The 27540-nt window shown below is 42.4% G+C and overlaps 1 protein-coding gene across 1 annotated transcript in view; it reads left to right on the forward strand.

Annotated features, from left to right (window-relative positions):
• Dlgap2 (DLG associated protein 2) overlaps nucleotides 1-27540 on the forward strand; it is an 802536-nt gene that overhangs the window by 149665 nt on the left and 625331 nt on the right. The window contains exon 3 of the mRNA XM_045131440.1: nucleotides 8410-8464. Within this exon, the coding sequence (XP_044987375.1) occupies nucleotides 8410-8464 (55 nt within the window). The remainder of the gene's footprint in view (nucleotides 1-8409; nucleotides 8465-27540) is intronic.

The following is a 27540-nucleotide window of genomic DNA, read 5'->3' on the forward strand; positions in this document are numbered from 1 at the left end:
TCAGGAGAATCAGGAGGCTGAGATAGAAGGATCATGAATTTGAGTCCATCTTGTGCTGTATAGTAAGACTCTGTCTTAAGAAATCAACCAACCAAAGAAACAAGCAAATACCACTTCTAGACTTCTGAGCTGTGTGTTGGTCTGATGCTTCATGCTAAGACTTGCTAATCTGACTGGTCTTCCTCCTTCCAGCTCTCATCGTCTTCAGGATGCTGTAGAGAAGCATTTCTACCCTGGAGGTGGGCAGTGAGGCACAGCCTAGGAGGGGTTGGTGTCCCTGTAAATTAAGAAGCTGGATATCACCCAGGCAGCCTGTCTCCATAACTCATACTTACTGCCCAGGTTGCACTGCCATTAAGGACCTTGGTGCACATATGATTTCTTATAGCTGCCTAGAATCATGGCACTATATGACAGGGTACTCCCAGCTGGGAGTCTGACCCAGCCAGTCTGTGGCTGGCCCTTATCACTGACAGCCCCCAGGAGGGGGCAGAGGCCCAAATCATTTAATATGTTTAAGCACCTCAATTGTCAGACAGTCAGGGATGTCTGCATAGAGAGGTATGCAGAGCATAGCAACCTGCTGCCAAGAAAGCCAGCTAAGATGACAATTCAGGAAGAAAGGGCATCCAGAGACTAAGAGCACAATATTAGGAATAATTTCAAGCATGAAGGTTTTAAGAAATAAAAACAGAGCAAGGATTCATGTAGACTAGAGGGCATGCTTTGTTTTCCATAGTGTACCTTCCAAAGGCCTGGAGGGCACCTTTTACTTTACCTGTGAATATAATTCTGGTCACTTCAAAGAGCTGATGTTCTCTCTGTTGTGAAGTTACTATTACTTACATCTTTTGAGACCATCAGCAGTCTGTTCAAGCCACAAAGATACCTGGCTGCTCATCATCCATCAGCCCCAGACTGGGCACCTGTAGGTGCTGACCTGATCTTATGTTCACAGTGTGGAGTGTCAGATGATCACATGGAGGGCTTGATGCTAAACATGAAGCATCTGCTTTCACTGCCAAGGGATTATTAAGCCCATGAGTAGTCAATGTCATTACAAATAGATGATTTCAAGAGTAAAGGAGCCATGGACATTCCCGAACACTAGGAGAGAAGAGCTGGTGCTGTGTCCAGAGCAAGCACGAGGATGACAGACAAAAGGAAAATTCTTGGAAAACAAATGGTTGGAAGAATAAACAGCAATGGATGACAGAGTTGGAGCATTCACCAGAGCACTGGAATATAAAGCACAGAGAATTTTATAAAAGTGTAACAAAAAAGACAGGGAAATAGGGAGGTAAAAACAAATAGGTCCAGTCATACCAGCATCTGAATAACCAAAGTTCCAGGAAGAAAACATAGATAAGAAATCTTTGAGTTTCTGAGAATTGAAGGATGTGTTATTTATTGTCATTCAGATGCAGAATGCATAGCCCATTAGGCTCAATGGCTTAAACTTCAGGGTGATAATCCTTAAACCAACTCACCATATCTACAGTCTGAATTATTACAGAATGAATACATGTCCTGTAGATTAATAAGAACTATACTGTCTTCTGAGAAACAAAGTAGATGTGGGGATGCTACTGCTTGGTAGAAGATTGATTCTAACATGAAGAAAGAGGGGGGCAGATAGGGGTTCAGAGAGGAGCTAAGCATGGAGAAGTACTGGATGATGTTTGAGGAGAGAATATACAGTACCAAGTAAACATTTAGGGAAGAGTAACTGGAATTTAGAACCATTTGATGAGCAGAGGGAGGACTTCAGTCTCTTCTGAGGCCATGCATCCTCCTCCTGTTCTGCTCACCCAGGCACTAGACAGGTCAATGTGGTTCATAGCATCATGCATGCACTGTTTCCTTCATGTCCCAGCACCTTAGGGCATAGTCATTTTCCCCAGTTCACAGGGAAGAAATGGATTCAGAGCATGAAATATTTTTCTGAGGCCCACGATTCATTTAGGAGCAAGGCTGTAGGAATCCATGGGAATGTCCAAGCAGCAAGGAAGGCTTGGCAGGAAGAAGCCTGTCTGGAGGGAGAGAAGAGGGAGAAAGGCAGAGAGCTGTTTGGACCCAGTGGAGACCCTCTCATGAAGGCTGGTGATAAGATAAACCTGGGGGACTCAAACATGATGTAGTCATTAGGATGAGGAACTAGTGGGTCCACAGGCAGATGGACTATCAGGCATGTCATTCTGGTACTTGTGTGCAGGTTGAGAGGATGACAGAGTCTGGAAAACAGGAAGACTTTGAGGTAGTCTACCAAAGGTCACAACCTTTTCTCTGACTGTCTTTAGTGTCATCACTTCCTCTCTCAGGCTCTGCTTAGCACATACCCATTAGAAGTCATCTCTGAGTTCATATTTCTCTAGTAACACACAAGTAACCCACTCACAGGGTTTCTGTCCAGTATGAGGGATCAACAGGGAAGGGAAAGCTTAAATCCTACTCTGAGCTTGGAACAGCCATCACAGAGTGGAGTGGCTCAGACAGAAGGGGAAGAAGGATGGATTTAAGGACATGGGAAGGTCTATTGGTGGGTACATGAGAGAGCATGAGGCCTCCATGCTGGGTTTTGAGTATGGTGCATATGGGAATAAGATGATATTCCAAAGGCATTGGAGGAGAAGATACCAAAAACAGGGAGATTGGGATGTGAGAAAACAGATGGCTGGGGGCCAGGAGGGGTGCCCAGAGATGAGCATCCAAGCTGTGTTTGAAGGAGCACCTGGTGACAAAGAACACATGAGTGACAGAATCCTCAAGAGTTTCCTGAAGGCCTTTTATATGTGCCTTCATCTTAACAGTGTCAGGGTATTTTTACTCTTTAATTTCTGAAAAATAGTTATAGACTAGCTGGGGCCAAATGTGGCTTAAAAGAATATTTTATGAAATTTCTGGAGTATTTGGTGGTAGGAAGGTTTTGTAGAATGAAGTCAGGTATTAAAGGCCTACAGACAGATTTAAACTGTATCTCAAGAGCCATTGAAAAGGTCAAATACCTGCAAAACATCAAGGCGTGCCCCCTGTCCTGTGAATGTCTTCATGCTCTTGCCTTAGTATGTGTACAGTGGTTAGTTTGTGACAGCCACTATTGCAGTTAACCTTCTCATTGGTAGGACAAACATCCAATCAGAAGCAACTTATAGGAGGGCAGGGTTTATTTTAGGATTAAGGAATTCATGGGAAGTTTCACCATGGCAGAAGAAGCTGGCTCACTCTAGAATGTATCCACAGAAGAGAGAAAGAGAGAGAGAGAGAGATACATACACCAGAAAACTCCAACAGCAAGAACTCAAACTTGGCTCTCAACACACCTGAGTAGGGCTGGACTAAAGATCCACCCCAAATGACAGACCTCTTCCCCAGCAGGGTTTTGCCTGCTGGAGACTTAAATAGCAAGCTCAACTTAATTTAAAAATATCTCGGAGGCTTTGTGGGGGACATACATTTACATTCAAACTACCACATTCCATCCCTGGAGCCATAAACTCATGATCATCTCACAATAAAAATTATATTCAATCCAACTTTAAAGGTCCCTATAGTCTTTACCAACTTTAATGTTGCTCAAAATTCCAAAATCTCATCTGATATTCAAGGCCTTCTCTTAAATTTGAGCCCTGTAAACCCCAAACACAAGTTACATATTTCTAACACATAACATATGGCATAGCATAAACATTTCCATTGCAAAAAGACATAACACGGAGAGATTGGACCAATGCAAGATCAATAACCAGCAGGTAAACATTAAATATCTGCAGTTCAAATCTAATATCCATAACCAGTGATGAAAATCTCTGGATTTCCAACTGAACCTCTCCAGCCAGGCCAGTCATAGCCTGGGGAAAAATTTTATCCTGAACTAGTACTCTCTTTGGAAGCCATTCCACAGTTCTCATATATCCAAAACATCACTGGATCTACACAGCAAACCACAGTTCATCTTCATAGCTACATACAATGACTTTACTTGTCCTTCATACAAGAATATCAACCCTGATTCACCTTGCCACATTTTAACAGTGGCTCCTAGAACTGGTTCATACAATGACTTCATACAAAGACTTTATTGGATTTCCACACAGGGACCTCAAGCATGCTTCAGATTTCTGGAACCATGTGCACTTCATAACCTACTTCCCTGCAGTTTTCATGCTTCCCAAACCAACACCAGGTGTGAGGAATAGCTAAATTTGTAAACACAGGGGAATGATGAAGAGCAGGTTACTCCTTTATTATTTTTCCTTCAAACTTCTGGATTGCCAAAGAATTTGCTGTCATACACATTTCAGCTTTCTATGTGGGGACGGGTGTTTCACCCTAAGGCATATTTTATGTTGTCACAATGCATAGCACTTGGTCCACCCTTAATGGTGGTGATCAACTAAACAATTGCAGCTTAAGTTATCTAAGCCTCTATGCCAGTAGCTTCAAACTTGCTTAAACTTTTTCCTGTGATCAACTATACATCTTTCATGTCTTTGTTCTATACCTTCCACTAAGCACACCAGTCCACTACTTTTAGATTCAAATTTGCTCAAATTTTTAAGGCTTGGGCAGAATACCACCAGCCTTTTTGTCAGTAGCCCAGTTCCAACAAACTAATCTCCCTTTTGAAAGTTCATGAGTCAAGGCTTCATAGTCCACAATTCTCTTTGCATGTAACATTTTCAAACTCTCAATAGATTATCACATCAATCTCTGCTTATAGTACTGCAAGACTTTTCCAATCCAAAGTACAAAATCCTTCCATATTCCTCCTGCAAACACATTCCAAAAGACCAAAAACTACATGGTCAGATTAATTGCATCAATGAACCCACTTCTATGGTATCAATTTATGTTGCAGTTACCTTTTAATTGTTGGGACAAATACCCAACAAGAAGCAGCTTATGGGAGGAAAGGGTTTATTTCAGGCTTACAGAATCCAGGGGAAGTTCCATCATGGAAGAAGAAGCTATCTCACTACAGCATGTGTCCACAGGAAAGATGAGAGAGAGAGAGAAAGAGAGAGGGAGGGAGAGAGAGAGAGGCGGGGTGGGGGATTGATTGAGAAAATAACACCAGTAAACACCAACAGCAACAACTCACTCTTGGCTTTCAACCTACCTTAGTAGGAAAGATCCAGGCCCCAATGACACATCTCTTTCCCATCAGGGCTCTGCCTGTTGGAGACTTAAGTAGGAAGCTCATAGTCTTGAGGCTATGGGGGATATCAATTTACATTCAAACCACCACAGCCACCACACATCTTTAGTTTGTGCACTGTAGCTGTGCTGATCATCAGGATCATGGAACCAAAGAAGTGGTCACTTGCTGATTTTGAGCCACACAGAGTCTTTAGCAGGCAACCAGGGCACTTCTGTTAGGCTACTCCATATGTGTTCTATTAGCATTTTCTGGTATGACTAGGCATCTGAATTCTAAGTTAATTGGCTATAGCCACAGACAACTGATGACTGTCACATTACAGTAGAGTTCACCTATGAGGCTGTGTTTTGCATCTTGGTCCTACTGCTGGTTTGAAAAGGTGATACCTACATATATGGGCACCCAGAGGGGAGTGAGACTTTGGAATCTTTGTCTGGGGCATAGAACCTAGGGGTACTATGCATAGATATCAGTAGTAGTCATTAGGGACATCCTCAGAAGATGGAATGGCATGCGGGGAATCCTTGGGAAGTGCTGACTCTGGGGGGGGGGGAGGTTCTTTGAATGTGACAGTGCCATAAGTATTACCCCCATTTTGTTGGGAGCAGGGAACAATGTCTCCAATTATCTCCAGCAGTTAAATGCTCTCAGAGAACAGGCAGGTTGAGTGGGATTGAACCTTTTTTTTTTTTTTTTTTTGAGGTAGGGTCTCACTCTAGAACAGGTTGACCTGGAATTCACTATGTAGTCTCAGGGTGGTCTTGAACTCTCAGCAATCCTCCTACCTCTGCCTCCCGAGTACAGGGATTAAAGGTGTGTGCCACCATGACCGGCAGGATTGAACTTTTAAAAGTGCCTTTGGGTAGGTGGGATAATTTCATTCTCTCTTGCTGCCTTTCTGTAAATCTTTCAGAGAGAACGAAATAAACCCATTATGGTATTACTAGCTTGTTCCCTTCAGCTGCTGCAAGAAAGTGATGTGTGCTTGACATTTCAGAGGCTATGGCTCCATCCAAGATTTAGTGCAGGTGTCTTACCCAGGACTGAGGCTGGGAGGATTGTCAAGATTAGATATGAGCATCATTTTTGAACACAAATCACCTGCCTTTAGGAAAGTCAAGGTGAATTCTACCATGGACTGTTTATGACTGTTCCTGGATCCTTATATTTTCCTGTTTGAGGTCAAATAGAAAGCTATTTGGCCTGTTCAAGAAAAGATTTATGGATGTGGCAGGGAGGGAGTATTGCTTCAGTGGGACCATTGGATAGGTCCTTTGATTGTCCAGTGGCTTTGGGGGTTGGGAGCAGATTGGCAACTTAGAGGAAAGGCAGGGAGCTGGAATGGGAAGTCACCAAAGACCCAGAGCCAGGTGCCCACACTCAGTTAACTTCAAGCGCTGCCATCCCTGGGAACTGTGATCACTCCAGAAGGCTATGGGTCCACAGACTAGACCTCTTTCTACTTGCTGTAGCCACAGGACTTGTCCCAGTGTGGGATGTACTTCAGGATTAGGCAGGGAGGCATATCATGGTAGGAAGTCACCTATAGTTTGTGGCTCTTCCAAGTAGGAAACCTTACTCTTAAGGTGTCTTCCATCATTACATCCATCTCCCTGGGTTTTGTTTGATTAAAACTCTGGGATCATAGGCTGGAGGGATTGCTTAGTGGTTAAAGCACTTTCCAGAGAAGGCTAAGGACTCATGTTTGACTCTCCAGGTCCCATATAAGCCAGACACACAAGGTGATGCAAACGCACAAGGGTGCACATGCACACAAGATGACACACGTATCTTGAGTTCAATTTCAGTGGCTGAAGGCCCTAGTGCACCAATTTTCTCTCTCTCATAAAAAATATAAAAAATAAACTGGGTATGGTGGTGCTCACCTTCAATCCCAGCACTCAGTAGGCAGAGGTAGGAGGATCACCATGAGTTTGTGGCCACCCTAAGACTACATAGTGAATTCCAGGTCAGCCTGGGCTGGAGTGAAACCCTACCTCAGAAATCCAAACAAAAAAATGCTTGGGTCAGAGTGTCTAGCCTCTTGACTATTTTATCTGAAAGAGCTGTTAGCTGGGAGGGAAGGTAGCTGCTTATGCCACACCAATGTTGAGTACCCTTGACTTCCTCTTCCATCTCATGTATACCTTCTCAGGACCATCTGATTACCCTCTCCAAAGCTATCAGAATGTCACTGACACTTGATTTGCATTTGTTTTAAATGTTTCCCACATCATGGTCATTGTTTTATTCTTTGTTGCTGTTAGATTTACCCACTGTCAAACACTTCCATTGCTACCTTGTATGAAATCAATTATATTTAGGAAAGACTCATTCTTTCCTGACGACAGGGTAGTTGGAGGAGAAAGGGTGAACTATGCCACAGAAAAATGTATCTAACTATACAAAGGCAGGTATTAGGCTGGTATGTCTGGGGTTTCCTTGTGATATCTCTTTCCCATGCACAGAATGCATTGATAGAAAACAACACAAGCTTCCTGGCTAAGGGCTTTGGAGGGCTGCCACCATGGCTGAGAGCTGGCCACATCTCTTTGTGTGGAACACAGAAGAGGAGAGGTCAGCTTCTCTCTGAGTGAGCTTAAGAAGCAGTCATAAATTTTCCACTGAGATTCTTTAATTGCAGGTTTTTCCAGACTGTGCTTATATTAGTGTCTTTACATCGTGGAATTTTCTTGGGAAAGCCATTTTCTATTATTTTCACCTTTTCTTCATTTACCAAATAAGACACTTCATTCACCTTTTGCTATCAAGCTCAGAATATAGACACACTTTCTTCATGACTCATCCGTGGTAAAAGCATCTCAGCTTAGATCCTCGAAGACCTAACATAATGTCCCAGCGAGGCTTCATCATCAGGCTCTAATTACACCTAATATTTTAAAAGCCATCAGGAAAATTGGCAGGCCCATTTCCCTGTGCACAGAAGCCCCTCGAGTGCTGCTTTCGAGCTCTCTCAGGATCCATTAGGCCGTGTGTTACCTAAGCAGTGGCACCATCCCAGGAGAAGCATATACAATCAGCATACTTACCTGATTAACCTTTTTGATGAAAAAAATGTATGTCATTAGCATTTTTCCATACTGTTTAATTTATTAAACTGTCTTGGGTGTGATGACTTGGTGCACCATTGAGCGACCCTATTAGAAAATCCCTCACAACAGTTAATGTGATGACTTCCTCTGCCTGAATAATAACCAAGTACATTTTATTTATTTGTTTTGAAACAGGTTTTGCCCGGCATTCTGCAGAAGCACTGCTGTATCTTACCAGACAGGAACACAGGTAACCCACCCTCTTTCTGACCTGAGGTCACAGGCTGTGTATCAGTGGCAAAATTGAGAAATGTGATGCCTAAGTCAGATGTTTTGTGGGTGTTAGACAGCTGATATTTTTTTGTGTGTATGTGCAATATTATACATTAACTGAGAGAAGCAAAAAGGATGAAATAATTCAGTTCTGTAATGAGTTTCAGACTGAACTCAGATTTCTATTGACAAAGGAAATGTGTTCAGATGATTGTCTTGGTTTTTAAGGGAATTTTATTGTTATAAAAAGTTGAATATATCAAAGATGCTTTGTTTGCTTATTGGATTTATTTACTAAGAAACTACATTGATGTTGACTAGTGTAGGGTGTTTGAAGTCTGTTGGCAACCTAAACCTTTCCCAGACATCAAGGGGGGAGCTTCCAGGACCTTGGTTGCCAGGGGTCTTGCAGTGGGTGTTCTGTATTGTTAAGTAGCTTCTTGTTTTGAAAGGACCATGTAGCTGACTAGAGGCTGAGCATGAGTTGCCCTTTGTTGGCTCATAAGAATTGTGATGGAGAGAAAAGAAGTCCAAAGAAATGCTTTGGAACCTGGTTATTTTTTACTTTAAACATGAGGTATGTTATCCTGTGCTTCGGTTAATTCATGCACAGAGCTTCTGATGTAAAGTATTTTCATCAAAATGAAAACCTCCATGTCTGAGGAGCAGATAGGGGATGAAGCATGCTTTCTACAAAGGACTCTGCTAGAGTTTACTCACTAAAGTCAATTGTGTCCTGAAAAATACATGTGCATGCCAGGATATTTTTGTTGGGTATGAAACAGAGGTTTGCTGACAGTTCCTTATATGTTTTCCAGTTATAACAAAATCGATCATAATGGGTTCTTTGTGATGCTAGATGGGTTTGCTCTGGGGGGATTTCCTCTGCTACATTTTGCAAAGCCTCTAAACTGACATGATAACTCAGGGGTGAAAGACACTGCTTGTGTTGTACATTCCAGTGAAAACACCCAAGGTTTTGGGAAAATGAGATTTTCATCTTTTACTCATGAATGTGGATAGATTATGCTACTGATTACAATCTTTTCCACAGAGTTTGCGTAACTATTTCTGTTTTTCTCCCAAACACTGAAACATACAAATTTGGGAGTATTTATTGTGTGCAGAGAGGCATGCTTATAAAACACAGTGGTATTTTTTAAGCCTCTGTTTTCAGAGAGTCTTGATTGGTAGTGAAAATACATCACACAGCCTATGTGAAAAGGCAAGGTTTCTGCCATCTCTACTCACAGTGATGCCACAGGAGGAGAAAATGCATATTCTGGGCCAATCCTGCCTCTGACTCTGAGAAGCATCAAGAATGAGAATAAGCTAAACTCCTTTCTGTGATGTCAGGGGTCTTTCAGGACTGACACGAGTGTTTTGTGTTATGAGGCAGTATATTATATACAAAGCTTCAAGTTAGTTTAGAAGATATTGCCATGTCAACATGCGTTATTTTCATTTCTAAGAAACCAGGTTGTCAATTCCTAGGTCCAGGAAGGCTGCCTTTACTGAGACTTAATGTGGAGAACATTGCCAGGAAATCCCTTACAACACTTTTAAGCTAGAGTATTTCACTTTGACATTGATGAGAACCTGTGTCATTGCTGCAGATGTGAAAAGGGAAGGAATTACTCCAAATAGGAAGAAGCAGTACTTGGATGAAATCATAACTTTTAACAGTCTATGTTTACTTAGAATTTTAGTTCTAAATAAACACAGGATCATATCCACCATGTCAAGCCTTCCTAAATATTCCAAAAATCTTGTATAGAAGCATCTTAGCAATTGCCTTTGCATCTCAGTGCCACATGAGGGTCCTTATGCACATGAGTGCAACTGGTTTCTACTCTTGACTTTGTAGAATGATTCCCACAATTATTTCTGATTAAGGAGATCAGCTCTGAGATGAGGGCAGGTTTCAGTTTTGGAAGTTGGCTAAAGTTGTATGATGGGTGGTTGTGATGGTTGCACAGTGATATAAGTGTGCTTCATATCCAACTGTGTGCTAGAAAATGTTTCAAATGGAATTGTGTCATGTGATCATTTTCAGGATGAATTCACACTTTGTTTGTTCCCTTATTTTAGAAATGCTGTAGGCCATGGAAAGTCTAATATTTTTAAGATTAGCTGTGGAAATGCATGTTATATAGAGATCTTAGAAAACCTTTGAAGGAAAATGATATAAAATGATAGCTCTTTCATGTACCAGACATTACATATGATTTTTTTTTCTCTAGGATTTTCTTGATTAGCAAGATGTAACAAAAATATGGCAGTTGGCTTTTTCTAGTAGGACTGAATATTGAAAACAGTATGGAAAATGAGGATTCAAAATAGCATTGTGAAAGCAAAGTCTCTTGTTAAATAAAGCATGAACACTAATTTTGGATTAAGTTACTCAATTATGCATTGCAGTTTTGGTAATAAGACACGAGGTTTTCAATAAAAAGAAAAGAAATGATGTGGGTACCATTAACTTCATGTATGGTGCATGTTTCTGAATTAATTATGGCTGCTTTCCAAAGAAAAATATTATTAACATTTTTTCCTTTTATTTTGATTACTTGTGATAATTTTGGTGAATGAAGAGAGAGGTAGAGTGGGTTTGTTGATTACTCCTCTACGCCACCTGGTTTTGGAATTAATTTGCAGGAGACCTAAGGATGGGGTGGGGCATTAATGGAGGAAAATCATGGCCATGGAAGCTGCTCTGTTCAGAGACATGAATGCCAACATGGCTTTAAAAGCATACTTAAAAGAATGGGCTGGGGTGTGGCCCAGTGGTAGAGTGTTTTCTGAGTAAGTGAGGCCCTGGGTATGGTTCAGTCTTTTTTCATTTTGGTGACTCCTGATAGTTTGCTTTTGGGTTGTAGTGTTTACCCAGCCTTCGATATGTGCATGGACTACAGTAGCTACCTCTTGCTTGAGTCCAGCCAGCTTTGTTTAGAATTTACTGCCATGCTGGGCATGGTGACACACACCTTTAATCTCAGCACTCAGGAGGCAGAGGTAGGAGGACTGCTGTGAGTTTAAGGCCACCCTGAGACTTCATAGCGAATTCCAGGTCAGCCTGGACTAGAGTGAGACCCTACCTCAAAAAAAAAAAAAAAAAAAAAAAAAAAAAAAAAAAAAAGGATTTGCTGCCATAGGGTATCTTATTGCTCACTTCAGACTCCTATTTTGGCTCAGCTTCTGGGACGTCACCCATGTCCTGATCGGGGTTGGTTCCTTTGCTGGATTCAGGCTGGCAGGTCTTAGGTGGAGACAAGTCTGTAGGGCATGCTCAGTTGTGTATGGATCTGTAAGCTTGAGCAGTGACTTCTCACATGTATAACTTCATTTTGACTGTCTATTTTTCAGACAAATGTTAACCCCTCTGCACAGTTTTATAGGCAGTTTTCCCAAGCAAAGGATGGTGGTCTCTAGTATTTGTTTTAATGCTTTTGGGAGTGGGAGCTTTTATTTCTTGGTGGGAAGTGTAACACACAGTATAAATAACTAATCTTTCTTCTCCTCCTCCTGTTTCATAAGATGTATATATGATTTACATATGAACAACAGTATATCGGTGGCAGTTATTTATAAAGGAGAATGGAGATTGTATGAATGTATTTCCCTGATAGTGAGACATGGGCAGTACAAATGTTGACTGCTATTCTATTCTTATAGTCTCACTTTCTTTTTTTTTTTTTTGTTCATTATTTATTTATTTATTTGAGAGTGACAGACACAGAGAGAAAGACAGATAAAGGGAGAGAGAGAGAGAGAATGGGCGCGCCAGGGCTTCCAGCCACTGCAAACGAACTCCAGACGTGTGCACCCCCTTGTGCATCTGGCTAACGTGGGACCTGGGGAACCAAGCCTTGAACCAGGGTCCTTAGGCTTCACAGGTGAGCGCTTAACCGCTAAGCCATCTCTCCATCCCTAGTCTCACTTTCTTATCTTTCCTGTCACTGCTGTGTATTTGGAGGAGTGGAATAGTGTATGCATCATGGGCTGGGCTCTGATTCTGGCTTTGACTACCTTACAGCATTTGTTCTATGTCCATCAGGACACTCACTGCCTATTCTGACGCCATGAATGAAGACATTTTGGGTACACATTTGTCTATCAGACTGGCAGCCATGCTCATCCCCAAAGATTCTGATGACAGCCAAGTGATTGACACACACAAGACTAAGCATACAGGGGCATTTGACATTGATGATTATTTAATTGCTAAGTCACAGTGAAAGTAAGATGACTGTGAAACACTTTCTTCATGGAAGTCTAGTTAGAAATATCATGACTACCATGTTTATGGGTCTGATTCTAGCCTACTTGCAGATATATAGTGAGAAGTCCTGAACATCACTGTCTCTGAGATTGAGTTCCTGCCAGCAAGATGCTGGTTAACTAGCTCTCCTCCTCACCCAAGAGAGGCCAGAGAGATGGGAATCCTGGATCTTAGTATTTGCCATGTTCTGTGTGATAGCTTTTTCCACCGTGGTCAGTTCCAAGCTGTGGGAAGGGCCTGGGAAGGTGCCCATCCTGATTAGTCCTGTGGGCAGGTGGTGGTTCCCACCTTTCTTCCTCTGTGCATCCTTTCTGGATGCTTACCTTTGCAGCTGTGCTGAATTGTACTCTCTGCATACTGCATATAGCTTAGCTGTATGTTGCCTGGATGGAAATCTTGGATTAAAATTCAGTGTTTGTTTTAGGGCACCTAATTTTACAGTAATCACACAAGTTGATGGGTTATGTGCAGATATCAAGTGTATACATGCTCTTCCATAGAAATATTTGAGGCCTATAGGACAGCCAACATAATTATACATCATTTTGCTATCCAGGGAACAAGGAGCCTTTGGAATAGGAGTGGCTGCTAAGCCTTTTGCATATTAACTTCAGAAAGCAGAGGAGGAGGGAAATTATTGCTGAAAGAGCAGGAAAGACTGCTTACTAATTTTTTTATTTTTCTCACATTTAATTTTAATTTTGATTTTTTAGTGCTGTACAACAGAATGTTTATTTGTTTCATTTATTTCCTTATTTCTGTTTGCTGCTTTTAAAGTTCCCTCTCACTTTCAGTAAATAAAATAAAAGCTGTTTACTGATTTCAAGTCCACTGGATTTCTTGTGAGCCAAAGGTTTTCAGGAGCTTTTAATTTCATGGTGAGGAAATAAGGGAAAGCCAATGTGTCAGCTTGTTCCCTTTCTATAGCCTGTCTTTAGGATATGGTGCACAGCGATTAGTGACAAGAGCTTTGCCATTGGAAGTTTATGTGAACGTAGCACATTGTTTCATTTTCTATACCACCTTGCACATGACTCATACAGATTTGGTAGTGATGCTGCTTCCTGAGGTTACATTTACTTCTTGGCATCCACCGTGGATGGTCTGCTTGGTGGTTTTGAGTGCTTCCTATTTACAGGACATTCTGATACTAGGTTCGGCTACTGTCTATGAGGAGTAACACTGCCTCATTCTGAAGATGGGAACACAGACCATAGTGCCTGGCTTTCCTATTCACATAGCTGCTGGGCATTTCGCTGCTACTCACACTCATGCCTCTTGCTCCAGTCTACTGATGCAGTGACCCCAGGAAGCCTGTAGCATCCACATGTGGATTTTTGTTCAAGTGCAAGACAGACAAGATGGATGAGAAATCAATTGACCATGATGATATGCAGGAGAGAGGCAGAGGGCAACTCTGCAACTCCCATGGTGGCAAGTGCCACACATGGACCTATCCTGGAAGGGTGTGCCAGGTGCAGAGTTTACATATGTGGACAGCATCTATTCAGAATGTCAGGTGATGCCATCTCAGCATTCTAGGTTAAAGGCAGGATTTTATTCTTTAAAAGACCAAATGTTCATGTAAATTCCTTTTAACCCAGTTACTGAAATTATTTATACCACCTTTCCCATTTCCAAAGAGAATGGAGTTTGCACAAATTGGATGCCATATGATATGATCTACAAACTGAGAGTAACGAGCAGTGGTATTGTGCTAAATGAAGAAAGTAAACTCATGAGCCATAGAGATTTGCTTTCTGTCTCTTAAAGCCCAGTGTTACCTTTGAGTGAGTAGAATGACTGCTTTCTTTCTTCCTATCCACCAGCCAGAGGCAGAAAAACTCTTCACATGCATCAAAGGGCTTTATTTCATAAACTGAAAATAGCTTTATTAGAAAATCAGCCATGCTATAAAATTACTGCCAAAATGAAAGGTTATGGATCAATAGTTTTAGGATCAAAATTGCTTTATTCATTGTGGCTTTTATTTCACCTGTAGGGCCTCCTTCTAGCTTAGATGGCATCATCTTTGCATCCCATGAAAAACAGAGTCCAGATTGAATGGGGTTCAGCTCCACTCCTGCAGTGGGCTCCCATGCAGAGCCTGAGGCAGTCCTATCACATACCTGTCCCTCTACCCCACAAGTCAGAATGCAGTTTACACAGGTTCTTTATGGCAGCTTCATGTGGAGACTTAAGGCCATGTGGCCCGAGGTGGGCCATTCTGTGATGGTTTGTTTGAAAGGTTTCAGATCTGCTCTGACTGACCTGCCTTAAAATCCCACAGAGGTCACTGGGGCCACCCTATGCAGGGCCACCACAGCGCTGAGGGTGGAGAGTGGTCAGACCAACGTTTTGAAGAGTCTCTGGACTTTTTCTACAGGCTAATGTTTGGAAAAATGGAGGAGGGCAATTCCTACTTCTTGTCCTTTTCATGCCCTGGTAACTGAATGTTAATCCTAGAGCATTGGGTTCAACTAACAGCTCTGAACATACTCTGGGATCTTGGGAGAATGGACTATCAAGTTTGCATTACTCTGAGTTTTTCCAAGTGTCCATAGGGAGGAAAAGCATACAGGAAGGAGTATTGTGGAAGGCATCCCTGCATTTGGTTGACCTAAAATCTGCTCCTCTGTGGTGAGTGGTAGAGCTAACAATTTACCATTGAGTGCACCACAGCATTTCATTCCTAACACAGTGCCCCTGTGTGAAAGGAAGCATCTTAGGAAGCACTCTGCTCCAGAGAGAATGCTATGGGGATCTCAGTACAGTGTACATCCCACTAGCTTCCCTGATCTTGAGTCCTGTGGTTGATCACACAGCTCATTTCTGGAAAAATAGCCAGTGCCTGTATCCCCTTTGTAGTACTTCCTGTGACTTCATTTCATCTTTTGTAAAACCAAGAATTTGTTGAGGGTTCTCTTTTTTATCATGTGTATCATAGTGTGAATGCATATGTGTATGCATGTTCATACATGTGTGAGTGAATGTGTCTGTGTGCGTATGTGTTGGCCAGAGGTCAACTTTGGGTGTCTCTCTTAATTATTCCCCACCTTATGTTTTGAGACAGGGCCTCATACTGAACCTAGAGCTCACCGATTTGGCTAGACTAACTGGCCAGCAAGCCTAAGGGATCCTCTTCAACAATGACATTACAGGTGCATGCCACTAAGCCCAGCTTTAATGTGGGTGCTGGGGATGCAAACTCAGGTACTTATGTTTATACAGCAAACATCTTACTGAGGGTGCTATCTTTCAAGTTTTTTAATAAATTTAAAATATCCCTAGGAACTATTGCGTATATGGACCAGTATGACTACTATGTAAATGTGTTGGTTTGGCAAAGTGTTGATTCTCTGCAGCCACAGGCCTCACCGGCAGGACTGTCTTGGTATACATCTCCTTTCCCTCCATCAAAGCTGAGCCCAGCATCAGGTAAAGACAATGATTGATTTTCCACATGGGCTGGCTTATTTAGCAACTCAGTCTCATTGGCATATAAATCAAGCAGAAAACACTTGATTTATAGCAGCCATTTCCTCAGATAGGAGTTAGGGTTAATTTGTGGGGATATTAAGGACTGATGTACAAATAATGAAAGAGAGAAAAGAAAATGATTATTGTGGAAAAGTGGCACTGGGGATTTTGGCATACAGAGGGAGTACCGTGGCTTGGACACCAGAAGCCCAGGCTCTGGTAGATATTATAGCTCTGGGGCACATTATCATACATCTGCTGTGTGACAAGCTACTGTGTAACAAACCCTGGTAGACATTGCCCTATGGTCACACAGTAACTGCGAGAAAACCAGAACTTGCCACTTATACATCCCAGTGGTTTGGTCTACATCCAAGTTGGCAGATGGGCTTTCCTGGTGTTGTTGCAATGGTCAGATCTTTCTGGAGAGTTTAAAGAGGATTCTGAGGAGACTGATCATGCTGAGCTTGTGGTGGGAGTACACTGAGGTAATAAAATTCCTTCCTCTGTCACCACTTGGTTCCTTCTACCCAGAAGTTTGGGGTAGCCATGGGCTTACCCCACATTTAGAATGAAGAATTTTTGCATGATTTCTGGATACTGTGGAGTATTTTACCTTTAAAGATATTTGTTAAAAGGGAAACAGTTGGTGACATTTAAATGTGTCTTTGTAAAAGTCTCAAACAGGAGTCCCAAGGCTAGAATGCATCATACCAATTTGGGTAACCCCTGGTGCTGGGTACATTAGGTGAGTGGAAGAATTTTAACTGAGCTGGATTGAACAGGTGCTTGTATCAGAGGTCTAGAGCAAGGCAGGAGAAAAGTGTAACTAATTACAGAAAAGTACCCCAGAGAGGGCTTTTAAAATAACAAAACGGTGAGGGCTGCCAGAGGTCTGGAGTCTATCAGCTGCTGCTGAGCAAGGTAGCAGTTGTTGGCAGGCAAAAGAGGCCTCTATGACCTTGGGTCAGATCAAACAAACATTATCTTCTAAAAAGAGGCTCCATGTTCACAAATTGAATGAACTGTTAATGCCATTTTGGAATTGGCAACTGCCAGTATATGTCAAATTACAGCATCAGTAGTGTGCTGATGCCTCAGATGTGAGAACAGAATGGAGAATGTATACATCTGGAAGGAGAGTTCAGAAGGACATTCTAGACTCTGCTTCCTTTGGAAGTATACATAGGTGTGATATAGCTGGGTCATATGGTTCTTCTAGTTTTAGATTTTTGAGGAACCTCTATACTGATTGTCATAGTGGCTATGCCAGTTTACATTCACACTCACAGTGAATAAGGGTTCTTTTTCCCCATATCCTTGTCAGACTGGCATTTGTTGTTTGTTTGTATAAGATGGAACCTCATTTCTGTGATGGTGAAAGATGTTAAACATTTCTTAGATATTAGCTACTGGTATTTCTTCATTTGACAATCTTCAGTTACTTCATTTACTGTTTAGATTACTTGTTCTTTTGTTATTAAATTGTTTTTGGTTCTTTTTATATCATATTAGTCCTCTATTGGATGAATGTCTGGCAATGATCTTCTTTCATTCTGTAGGCTGTCTCTTTTCATGGTTGATTTCTTCTTTAGCAGTGAAAACGTTTTATAATATGGTGAGATCCCACTTGTCAGTTCTCACTTTTTCCCCCTGAGCTACTGGAATCCTAGTTAGAATGTTGCTACTTATGCTATATCTTGGAGTGTTTCACTAGAGACCCTTGCACACCCATGTTTACTGCTTCACTATTCACAATTGCCACATCAAACAATCAACCTAGAGGTCTGTCAATGGAGATTGGATAAAGAGAAGTTGGCATATAAACAATGGAGTGTTAGTCAGTCATAAAGAAGAATTAAGTCATGTCATTTACAGGAAAGTGGATAGAACTGGATACTGTCATGTAAAGTGAAATCAGCCAGATTCAGAAAGATGGGTATCATGTTTTCTCATGTTTATTCTCCGTATATTATGTAAATGTCTATATGATAAGAGACATGAGATGTAAAAGAGACTTTTAGGGAAGGAGACCAGTGGGAGATGGAAGTGGGAAATGGAGATGGGGTGGGGATGGAAAAGATAAGTATATGATAGTGAAACCCATTATTTTATATAATCAATATACGATGATTAGCAAAAAAGAATTAACTTTTTCTTTGTAGATACATATAAGGACTTTGTTAGCTCATATGAGCTGAGCCGTCTGAAGGGGTGAACCCCAGAGGCTGCATCTTGTTAGACTAAAAGACAATGAGACCATCCTAGAGGCTCATATTTGATACTGAGAAACATTGATTCCAACAGCTTCTACCATAACCTGTTGGTGCTTTTCTCTGTCACAGCTAAGAGCCCTGTGTGTTGATAGGTAGAGTTAGTCAAGATGGCTTTGCAGGCCTGCGTTGTGGTTAGCCTAAGGAAGGATAGATGTCACTAGGCTGACTACCAATCAGGTGTGGTGGGGCCCACTGTGCTAGTCTGCAAAGGTTGTGACAAGTGAACCTACAAGGTGCCTGTTAGAGTCATAGAACCTCAGGTCTGGAAGGCAATAAATTAAAACTGAGGCTCTGAGAGCTTAAATAATAACATACAGCAAGAAGAGAAAGACTTAGAGCTAGGGTTCTTAGATCTAGACTTGATGCTCTTACATAGAAGAAAGTAGAGTAAATTGAGCCCAAGAGCTAGAGGTTTTATTCCTCTGGTTTCCTGGTGTTCCCTGTAGTCACCATAGGAATTTACTGATGTAGTACATTTTTACAGACAGTCTTGGAAGCTGTTTGTTATATGTGTGTGTATGCCAACACGTGTGTGTGTGTGTGTGTATGTGTGTGTGTGTGTGTATGTATGTGTATGTATACATACATACCTACATATAAATTTATAAATATATAAGTGTAGGTCACTCCTTTGCTATAGGCAGAGGAAATGGCTGAACCTACTGGAATTCTACAGAGGTGGAACGCAGAAGTAGGTATGGAGCAGAACATGTCTGCTGTTAGCTCTCCTCCCAATGAACAGCATCCTAGAGGTTCTGTTGCCCCACTCAAATCTCAGCTCAACAAGGGCAAGTCTCTGATCCCATAGGAAATCTCCGTACTTTCTGGGTGGGTTGGCCTCAACAGCTAGATCTTCGGGTGCTGTGTGGTGAAAAGCAGCTGTATCAGGCCTTTAATCTTCTGTTTCCTATGCTCTGACACCTGGGTCATTAGTGACCTTCTACAACATTGTTTCTTTTAAAGGCTTCCAAGCCAAAGTATTTATCCCACTGACCCCCTGGGACCTGTACCCACTCCACCTGCCACAGTCCCCCAGAGCCCAAGAGATTTTCAACTGCTGATCCTGCTGTACTCCTCCTCCCTGTGGAGCTGTGGTAAAGGTGCCTGCTGGTGTTTCTCCTCCTAAGACTGCCTCCCAACTGACTTTGGCTTCCCCATGTGGCCCTGAGTATGATTTTAGGGATCTGGGAATATAGATCTCTTCCTCATGACAATCATTTCTGGTGTACACAAGTAAAGGAAATTCCAGGTACCCTTAAAACAATCAGACTCCCAGGCCAAGAAGCCACATCTTAGGGAGGAATTTTGTAGGGGCAGACAGGAACGTGAGCAGGAGCCTGAGTCAGAGCTGAGCAGGTGGGAGGTGGCAGAGTAGCTGGCCTTGCCATGAAGCACTGGGTTAAGCAAGGTAGGTAGGAAGACTGTGGACACTGGCATGTGGGGAGAGAATGGTAACAAGCCTGAGCATTAAAGAAGGTGTTTTTTTTTTTTTTTTTTTTTTTTTCCTTTCTCCTGCTGCAAGGCTGTATAACAACGGCAGGAAGCTCTGTGCATAGAGCAAAGGAGCTGCAAGTTCCTTTTATAGGAGGCCTACCCTTCCCACCTGCAGCATTAACTACCAGGAACTTGGGTTGGGGGATGCTGTGAGTGAAAGGTGTTCTTTTAAAGTTGAATGAAGAAGCCAGGCCAACGAGAAGTCTCCTGGGAAGAGAAAGCACAGAGACCATGGAATGAGTGGGTGAGGGAAAACCCAGCCCAAGGTGTCAAGGCAGAGGGAGAAAGATTAGAAAAGGAGCCTTGAGGAACATTTGAGATTATTACATTACTTATAGAAGAAGCAAACTTTGAAACATTCTTGCAGACGGGAAATAAAACTGAACAAGTAGGACTGGGTGTGCTGGTACAGGCCTTTAAACCCAGCACTTGGGAGGCAGAGGTTTGGAAGTTTGGAGGACTGCTGCGAGTTTGAGGCCAGCCTGAGACTGCATGGTGAATTCCAGGTCAGCCTGGGGTAAAGCGAGATTTAACCTGGATGGCCCCCACCCACCCACAGAAAAAAGCAAACAAGTAGGAATGTTATATAATCTGTAGTTTCTATAGTCAAAGAAAGTCTTTTGTTAAGTGATTGTTATTTATAAAATGATTAAAGCTCCTGTGGTCTTAGCACTGGGGTGTGGTAAGGAGCTTGTCCTCAGGCTCTTGAGTGAATTTACTTGTACGTGTAAAGTGCACACACAGAGGAAGTGTGAATAAGACAGAACTCAAAAGCAAGTATAGTTTTCAGAGCAGTTAAGGGCAATGGAATCCAAAGTCTTTCACGCAGATCACAATACAATGTTCTGATCTTCATGCTGAGATTTCCTCCTAAGTGTACCATTACAATAGGACATCTTTCTTCTTCACAGGGAACTTGGAGGAGTATGGGAGCTGGGCACCAGGATTGTCACTGTCGTAGGGAAGGTGCTGTATTTGCATCTCATGTGCAGGTTGGGTGGGGGGATCAAGGTACTAAGGGTTTCTGCTGATGTTTGTAGACTTCTCACTTCTGATATCCTCCCTCAGTGAAACTCAGGCCTCTGCATTTTCCTCTCTAATGAGCCAGCACTTCTGGGGTTTGTAATTTTTTAGATTTCACATTCTCTGGGACCTCTTTGTGGCCTTTTTGGACTTTCTGAAGATATGGTGCCTGCTGCTCCAGCCACATCTGACTCCGTTTGCTGGGCAGTTAGCACTTTTGCTGTGCACAGGCACAGGAGAAATGGACACATGGATTCACTTTTGAAAAAGTCTTCTTTACTCTACCACAGCTTTGATAACCATATTCTAGGGCGCTGGAGTACATGGACTGGCATATGTAAATCCATCTTGGCTCCAGCTGTCTACAGTGTTTAGCTGTCCATCCTTCCCTGCAGTTCTGGTGGACAAGCTTCCCAAGAAGAGGGTTAAGGAGCCCTTGGTCCCTGGGTGGAAGGCCACTGAGGGAGTATGAACCCCAAATGTGCTTCATGCTGAAATCTATATTGGAGGTGTTTCCTTGCACTAGAAATGCCTGGTTCCAGTTTCACAACATTGGCTGGGGCCTTGAGAAGAGCAAGCTTCCCAACTCTTCTTTGTTAACTTTTCTCCAACCTTCTGGCCCTTGGCTTCTGAGCTGCTTCTCAGTCTCTGTAGCTGGGAGGGCCATCCAATATCCACACAGACTGGGCCATAACTGCATTTTGGGGCATGTTGGATAATCCACAGGGAGTCTTTCCCAAGTTGATTTCTTTCCTGTCATTTGTGAATGGAAGTTTCTTAGTGTGGAGGAAGAAAACCAGAGAAATTGTCCCAGGTTGAAAAAAGCTACATAAGAATGCAAAATAAAATTCTGACTAGAAATTATCTTCACTTTCTATAAAGCTCAGGAGTGGAACAATTGCCAAAGTCTGAGTGATGACTATCAGTGAAATACCAGTGTGGTCTCTGCTGTACCTCCAACGTTTTGTGAGACAATAAAGATCCTTTGGTGTTGCAAAATGTGACAGGCAGTTATAATGAACATGGTTTAGAACAACTGCATGTAAGGCAGGGAAAGATCAGCATTCAAGGGGCTGGAGAGATGGCTCAGTGGTTAAGGTACTTGCCTGCAAAGCCTAATGATCTGAGTTCAGTTCCCCAGTACCCACATAAAGCCAGATGCACAAAGTGGTACATGTATCTGGAGTTCGTTTGCATTGGCTGAAGTCATATCCATTCTCTCTGTTTCTCTTCTATCTCTCTGCTTATAAATAATAAATGAATGCATGAATAAATAAATAAATAAATAAATAAACAAGATCAGCCTTTTAAGATGAGCCCCCTGTGTTTGGAAGTGGGGGACATGTGAGGACTCCCACTTTTGTGGTTTTAAAATTAAACGTTTAAAAACACTTAATGTGAATAAAATATTTTAGTTAGCATTTTGTGTTTATTTGAAGTAACTTGCCTCTCTGGTCCCTCTTTGAGGTCTTGAACTCTTTGGGGGAATAATGGAGGTACATGGCTAGGTTCTATTCCCTGTGCATTGTGGGAAAGGGGTTGATATTTACATTCTGCTTCTATGTGTTACTTTGTCAAGGGCCTGCTGAAAGTGTCCACATTGATGCTTATGAAAGCCCTGTAGATGGACATGTTGTCCTTCTATGTTAGAGATGGAAGCTATGGTCATGGGGTGTGATTGACATCTTCCTAAACTAGAGAGCAGTCTGGCTGTCAGCTGATTTTAGACATCTGTTATATTAGGCTCTTCACCAGTGCCTGCTGCTTTTTTAAATTTGATTTTGTGTGTGTGTGTGTGTCTATGTGCCTGCATGTGTGTCATGTGTATGGGTGTTAGCTTATGTACTTGCTTGTGTGTACACATGTGTATAGAGGCCAGAGGTCAATATCTGGAGTTTTCTTTCCTTGTTCTCCACCTTATTCTTTGAGACAGGTCTCTTCCTAAACCTAGAGCTCACTGATTTGGCTAGACATATAGCCAGTGAGTTCCAGAGGTTTCCCGTTTTTGCCTCCTCAGTGCTGGGACCACACCTGGCTTTTACATGGGTTCTGTGGATCTGAACCCAGGTCCTCATGCTTGCATTACAAAAAAACTTTACTCACAGAGCCTTCTCCTTAGCCTGTCTGTTGCTTCTTGTTCCTTGGTAGGTGTAGGCCCTGGCTAGGTTCAGAGGGAAGTGGGAGCTTTGCATTACATGAGTCCTGCTTGCCCGCCCCCTCATACTCACTGGATACTGTCCTGTGTCGGTAGATCCACTTTAAGCTACTCTGAGTGGACCTTGCTTCCAGCTAGCCTGCCCCATATTTCACCTTAATGTCCATCTGTCTATGCGTAGCCTACTTTTTCTTTATTAAAAATATTTTATTTATTTGAGAGAGAGTGGGGTGGGGAGGAAGCAGGAGATAGAATGGGCATGCCAAGGACTCTAACCACTGCAAATGAACTCCAGACACAAGAGCCACCTTGTGCATCTGTCTTATGTGGGTACTGAGGAATTGAACCTGAATCCTTAGGCTTGGCAGGCAAGTGCCTTACCTGCTATCTCCAGCCCCAGGGTACTTTGCCTCCACTGAGCACCCTAGGAGAGCAGAGGAGTGAGTCTCAGGAGTTTGAGGTCTCATGTAGACATGTATGACTCAGTAAGGAAGAAGAGTAGCATAAGATACCTAAGAAGTGAGAGATCCCTCGTTTTCCTCGGTGTGAAGCTGTTTGTGTACAAATGAAGACAGCTCAGTCATGCAAGGACCTTCCTGCATATACAGTATACAGGATGACTTTCTCGATGATAGTACTTCTCATAGCTTGGCTTCAGGACTAAAAGGTTTTTGACATTTCCAACAGTATTCTCTTCTCTTTCTGTTTAACTTTTCCAAGTCATTCTGGTATAGTTTGAAAGAATGTGTCTTTTAAAAAATATGATTTATTTATTTACTTATTTGAGAGAGAGACAGAAAGAACAAGGCAGATAGAATAAGCATGGGCACTTCAGGACCCCCTGCCACTGCAAATGAACTCCAGATGCATGCACCACTTTGTGCATCTGGCTTTACATAGGTACTGGGCCATCAGGTTTTGCAAGTAAATGCCTTTAACTACTGAGCCATTTCTTTAGCCCCAGTATGTCCTTACTAGGCTTCTGCTATGAGGGAAAGGGTTTTTAAGGGGACAGAACCTCAGGTCTGGCAGATCTATCTGTGTGCTGTTTCTGTGTGGCATTGAACCCTGGCATACTTGCTAGTGATAATCTCTGAAGTATCCATTGGGTAATATGTGAAACCTAGGCCACACTGCCCACTCTGAGATCTTACTCAGAATGGGAGTTGGGAAAAGATACCCACTTTATTTAGCCTGCATGTCAAGTATCCTTGGAGCTCCTGACATGTTGCCACAGATTGAGAGATGCTACAAGGACAAAATGCATGCCACCTCTGAAGACAGTATGGAAACATTCAAAGTAGTTCAGTAATAGTTTATTCTGACTGCGTGTTGAAACAATGGTTTGAGTATATTGGAATGAATAAAATATATTAGAGAGAATGTAGCCTGTTTCTTACAGTTTTGAATGTGAGTAATAAAAAATGTAAAAGGCTCTGGTTTTATTCCTCCTGGGCATCGCAGCTCCATGGAGGTAAATAGATCCTTCCACTTGATAGCAGGTGACAGGATTCTGTGTGATCTGCAAACCACTAAGTCTGTATTTCTTTCAAAAGAATTTCATGTCCTATGATCCCTGGAGAAAGCTTACCCTCTTATTTTCATAACTGTCCTCAGTACAGAGGGTTTTGTACCTGTTGGACATCAGATAGCACATAATAAGTACATCTGGGTTAGCTTTATCTTTTTAAAGAGGATAAGTATTTGTATGATTTTTCTCTTTATTTTAAAGATTGTTTATAGCAGGTCCTGGTGGTACAGGCCTATAATACTAGCTACTTGGAAGGCAGTGGTAAGGCAGATAGCAAGCTCAAAGCCAGTCTGAGCAACTGACGTTTTTCCAAGTGAAGAGTTAACAAATCAAACAAAAATTACAGGGGTGCAGCTCAGTGGCAGAGCACTTGCCTAGTATGTATGAGGCCCTAGGATCAAAGTAAAGGAAAACGCTGTCAATCATTTCTCATATTTGCCTAAGGACAATAGGAGGAGGGGCTTGAAAAGCAGGCAGCAGCAACATACTGAGAATCAGAATAGGGTTACAGGTCCTCTGCACACTCTGCACAGTAGCTCCATACCTAGCCTGTGAAGATTTATTGAGTGGAGTCTGCTGAAGGTGGATAGAACATGAATGGCATGTCCCCATTGGGTGGCTAGAGTATTATCCTGTGTGCTCTGGAAGCCCAACAACTGTATGAGGTGTTCTTGGGGAAGAGTGGCCCAAGAGTGGGCTTGGAAGTGCCAATCAGCTGAGAATGGGGTTGTAAGAGCCATCGTGACTGGCTTCCATTAGTAGATGGAAGAGCTCAGGAGTATTTCAAAACCACATACATTTCTAAGTTGGAAAAGGTGAAACCTACAGATCATACAAGGTATAATTTTGGAAGGACATTTGCTTTACTAAAATTTTCTGGGTTAATTGAGGGTCCCTTGTGACACCACCTATAGGAGATGGGCTTCATTGTAAGGATTTTGGCCAAGATGATACAACACCTGCTTTTTGCCTTAAACTTGCCCTGTAACCCATACTGGCCTTGGACTTACTGCCTCAGCCTTCCGAGTGCTGGGTTTCAGGCTTGAGCCACCATACTTGACACCATACCTGTCATTTGCTGTTGCTAGCTTTGTTTGTCAATTTTTTTCTTAAGTAGAAACTTAATATGGACGCTTCATGTGTTGGTACTAGCATTTTCTTCCTTCCTGCCCCCATTCCACTGAAGCCTTTGCTTAGTGAGACTGCTGGTATTCACCATGGGGTTATGAATTAAGAAAACAGGAGTCAGTCATTGTTGGGGGAGCAATGCCTCTGACTATTCCCTTCCACCCTGTGGCTCTTCCAATCTTTCTGTCCCTTCTTTCACAAAATTTCCTGAATCATAGTGTGTAGGTTTTAAGTCTACTTTAGTGTTGAGCTCTCAGTAACTTCTGAATTTCTGCTTTGGCATGTTTGGGCATCCTCAGTGTCTGTCTCCATAGTTCTGGTCCAGGTTGTCAGACTCGCCATGGAAGAAGCACTCCTGCTCATCTCAGTTCCTCTGTAGTTTTACTTGGACCCTGGCTGATGTGTGAGGGGTGGTTCATCTCCTGCCAGGGAGTCAGCTATAACTTTTCTTGTCTTGTTGGTAGAGGTGTTATTGGTCCTTTCTGTCTTCTGAAAAAGAAAAACAGATTCTCGAATGGAGAGTGAGATTAGCAAGGGTTAAAGGGGATAGGCATTGCTAATTTAGAGAGATTTTGATGGGTGTAGCCTCTGTTTTGGCCAAGGGCTAGTGGGAGCTTCTCATTGGAGTCCATAATCTTTGTCTCCATAGGATTCTGACTTGTTTCCTAGTTCCAGATATGGGTTCCTTTCCACTGAGTGGATTTCTTAGCCAACCAGGGAGCCCTTGGTTACCTACCTAGGCTGGAGTGCCACTCTTGCACAGGTGTGTACATCTTGTCAGGCTGATTGCTTTTGTAGAGCAGTGTCCCTGCTTATTCACAACTTTGTTAGCCATTTTCTCCCAGCAGCTCATGTAGCAGTTTCCAGCACTATACAGGTTAACCATCTGCGTACTGGCTTCCTTCCAGATTCCAGCCAGATATCTCAGTGTTGTGTTGGTAGCATGTGGTGTCTTCAGCAATAGGGTTTTACTTTTTACCTCAGGGAGGCAATCAAGGGCTTTGACAGAAGCCTGTCTTGTTTTGGGGACCTCCTCGGTCTCTCCAATTAGCAGCTCAGTGTGGGTTGTAGCTGATTACCATTACTTGGAGTTACAGGTAAAGAGCCAAATTTTTTAGGGTTAGGCTTCATCCCACCCTCTCCAGGGCCCGCCCTCTTACCAGACAATCAACACATACTCCTATTGAGGTTTATATCTTTTAATCTGCTCTCCAGGAGGAAGGTTTCTATAGTATCAATTCATTTTGGATTTAGTTTTGTGTGTGTGTCCCCCCAAATCTTTCCATCCCTATTATCTGTCCCTTGAGTTGTCTGTCAGGTATGCCTGTGACTCAAGGGGTTCCAGGTTAGGAACCACATATGAGGGAAAACATGTGACATTTGTCTTTGTGTGCTTGTGTGAGTTTGCTTAGTACTATCTGTTCCAAGTCTGTCCATTTTCCTACAAACTTCACTGTATCATTTTTCCTTATTGCTGAGTAGAATTCCATTGTATAAATATACCACATCTTAATTATCCATTTGTCAAACAATGGGCATCTGGGTTGATTCCTGTTCTTAGCTGTTGTGAATTGAGCAGCTATTAACAGGTTGAGCAAATTTCTCTGCAGTATAAAGAGGAGCCTTTAGGGTAGATGCTGGGTAGCTGGTTCAGTTGGTAGCCCACTTTTCATCTTTGTCAGGA

This window comes from Jaculus jaculus, chromosome 12 (genome assembly GCF_020740685.1).
Source record: "Jaculus jaculus isolate mJacJac1 chromosome 12, mJacJac1.mat.Y.cur, whole genome shotgun sequence".
In the NCBI taxonomy this organism is placed as follows: Eukaryota; Metazoa; Chordata; class Mammalia; order Rodentia; family Dipodidae; genus Jaculus; species Jaculus jaculus.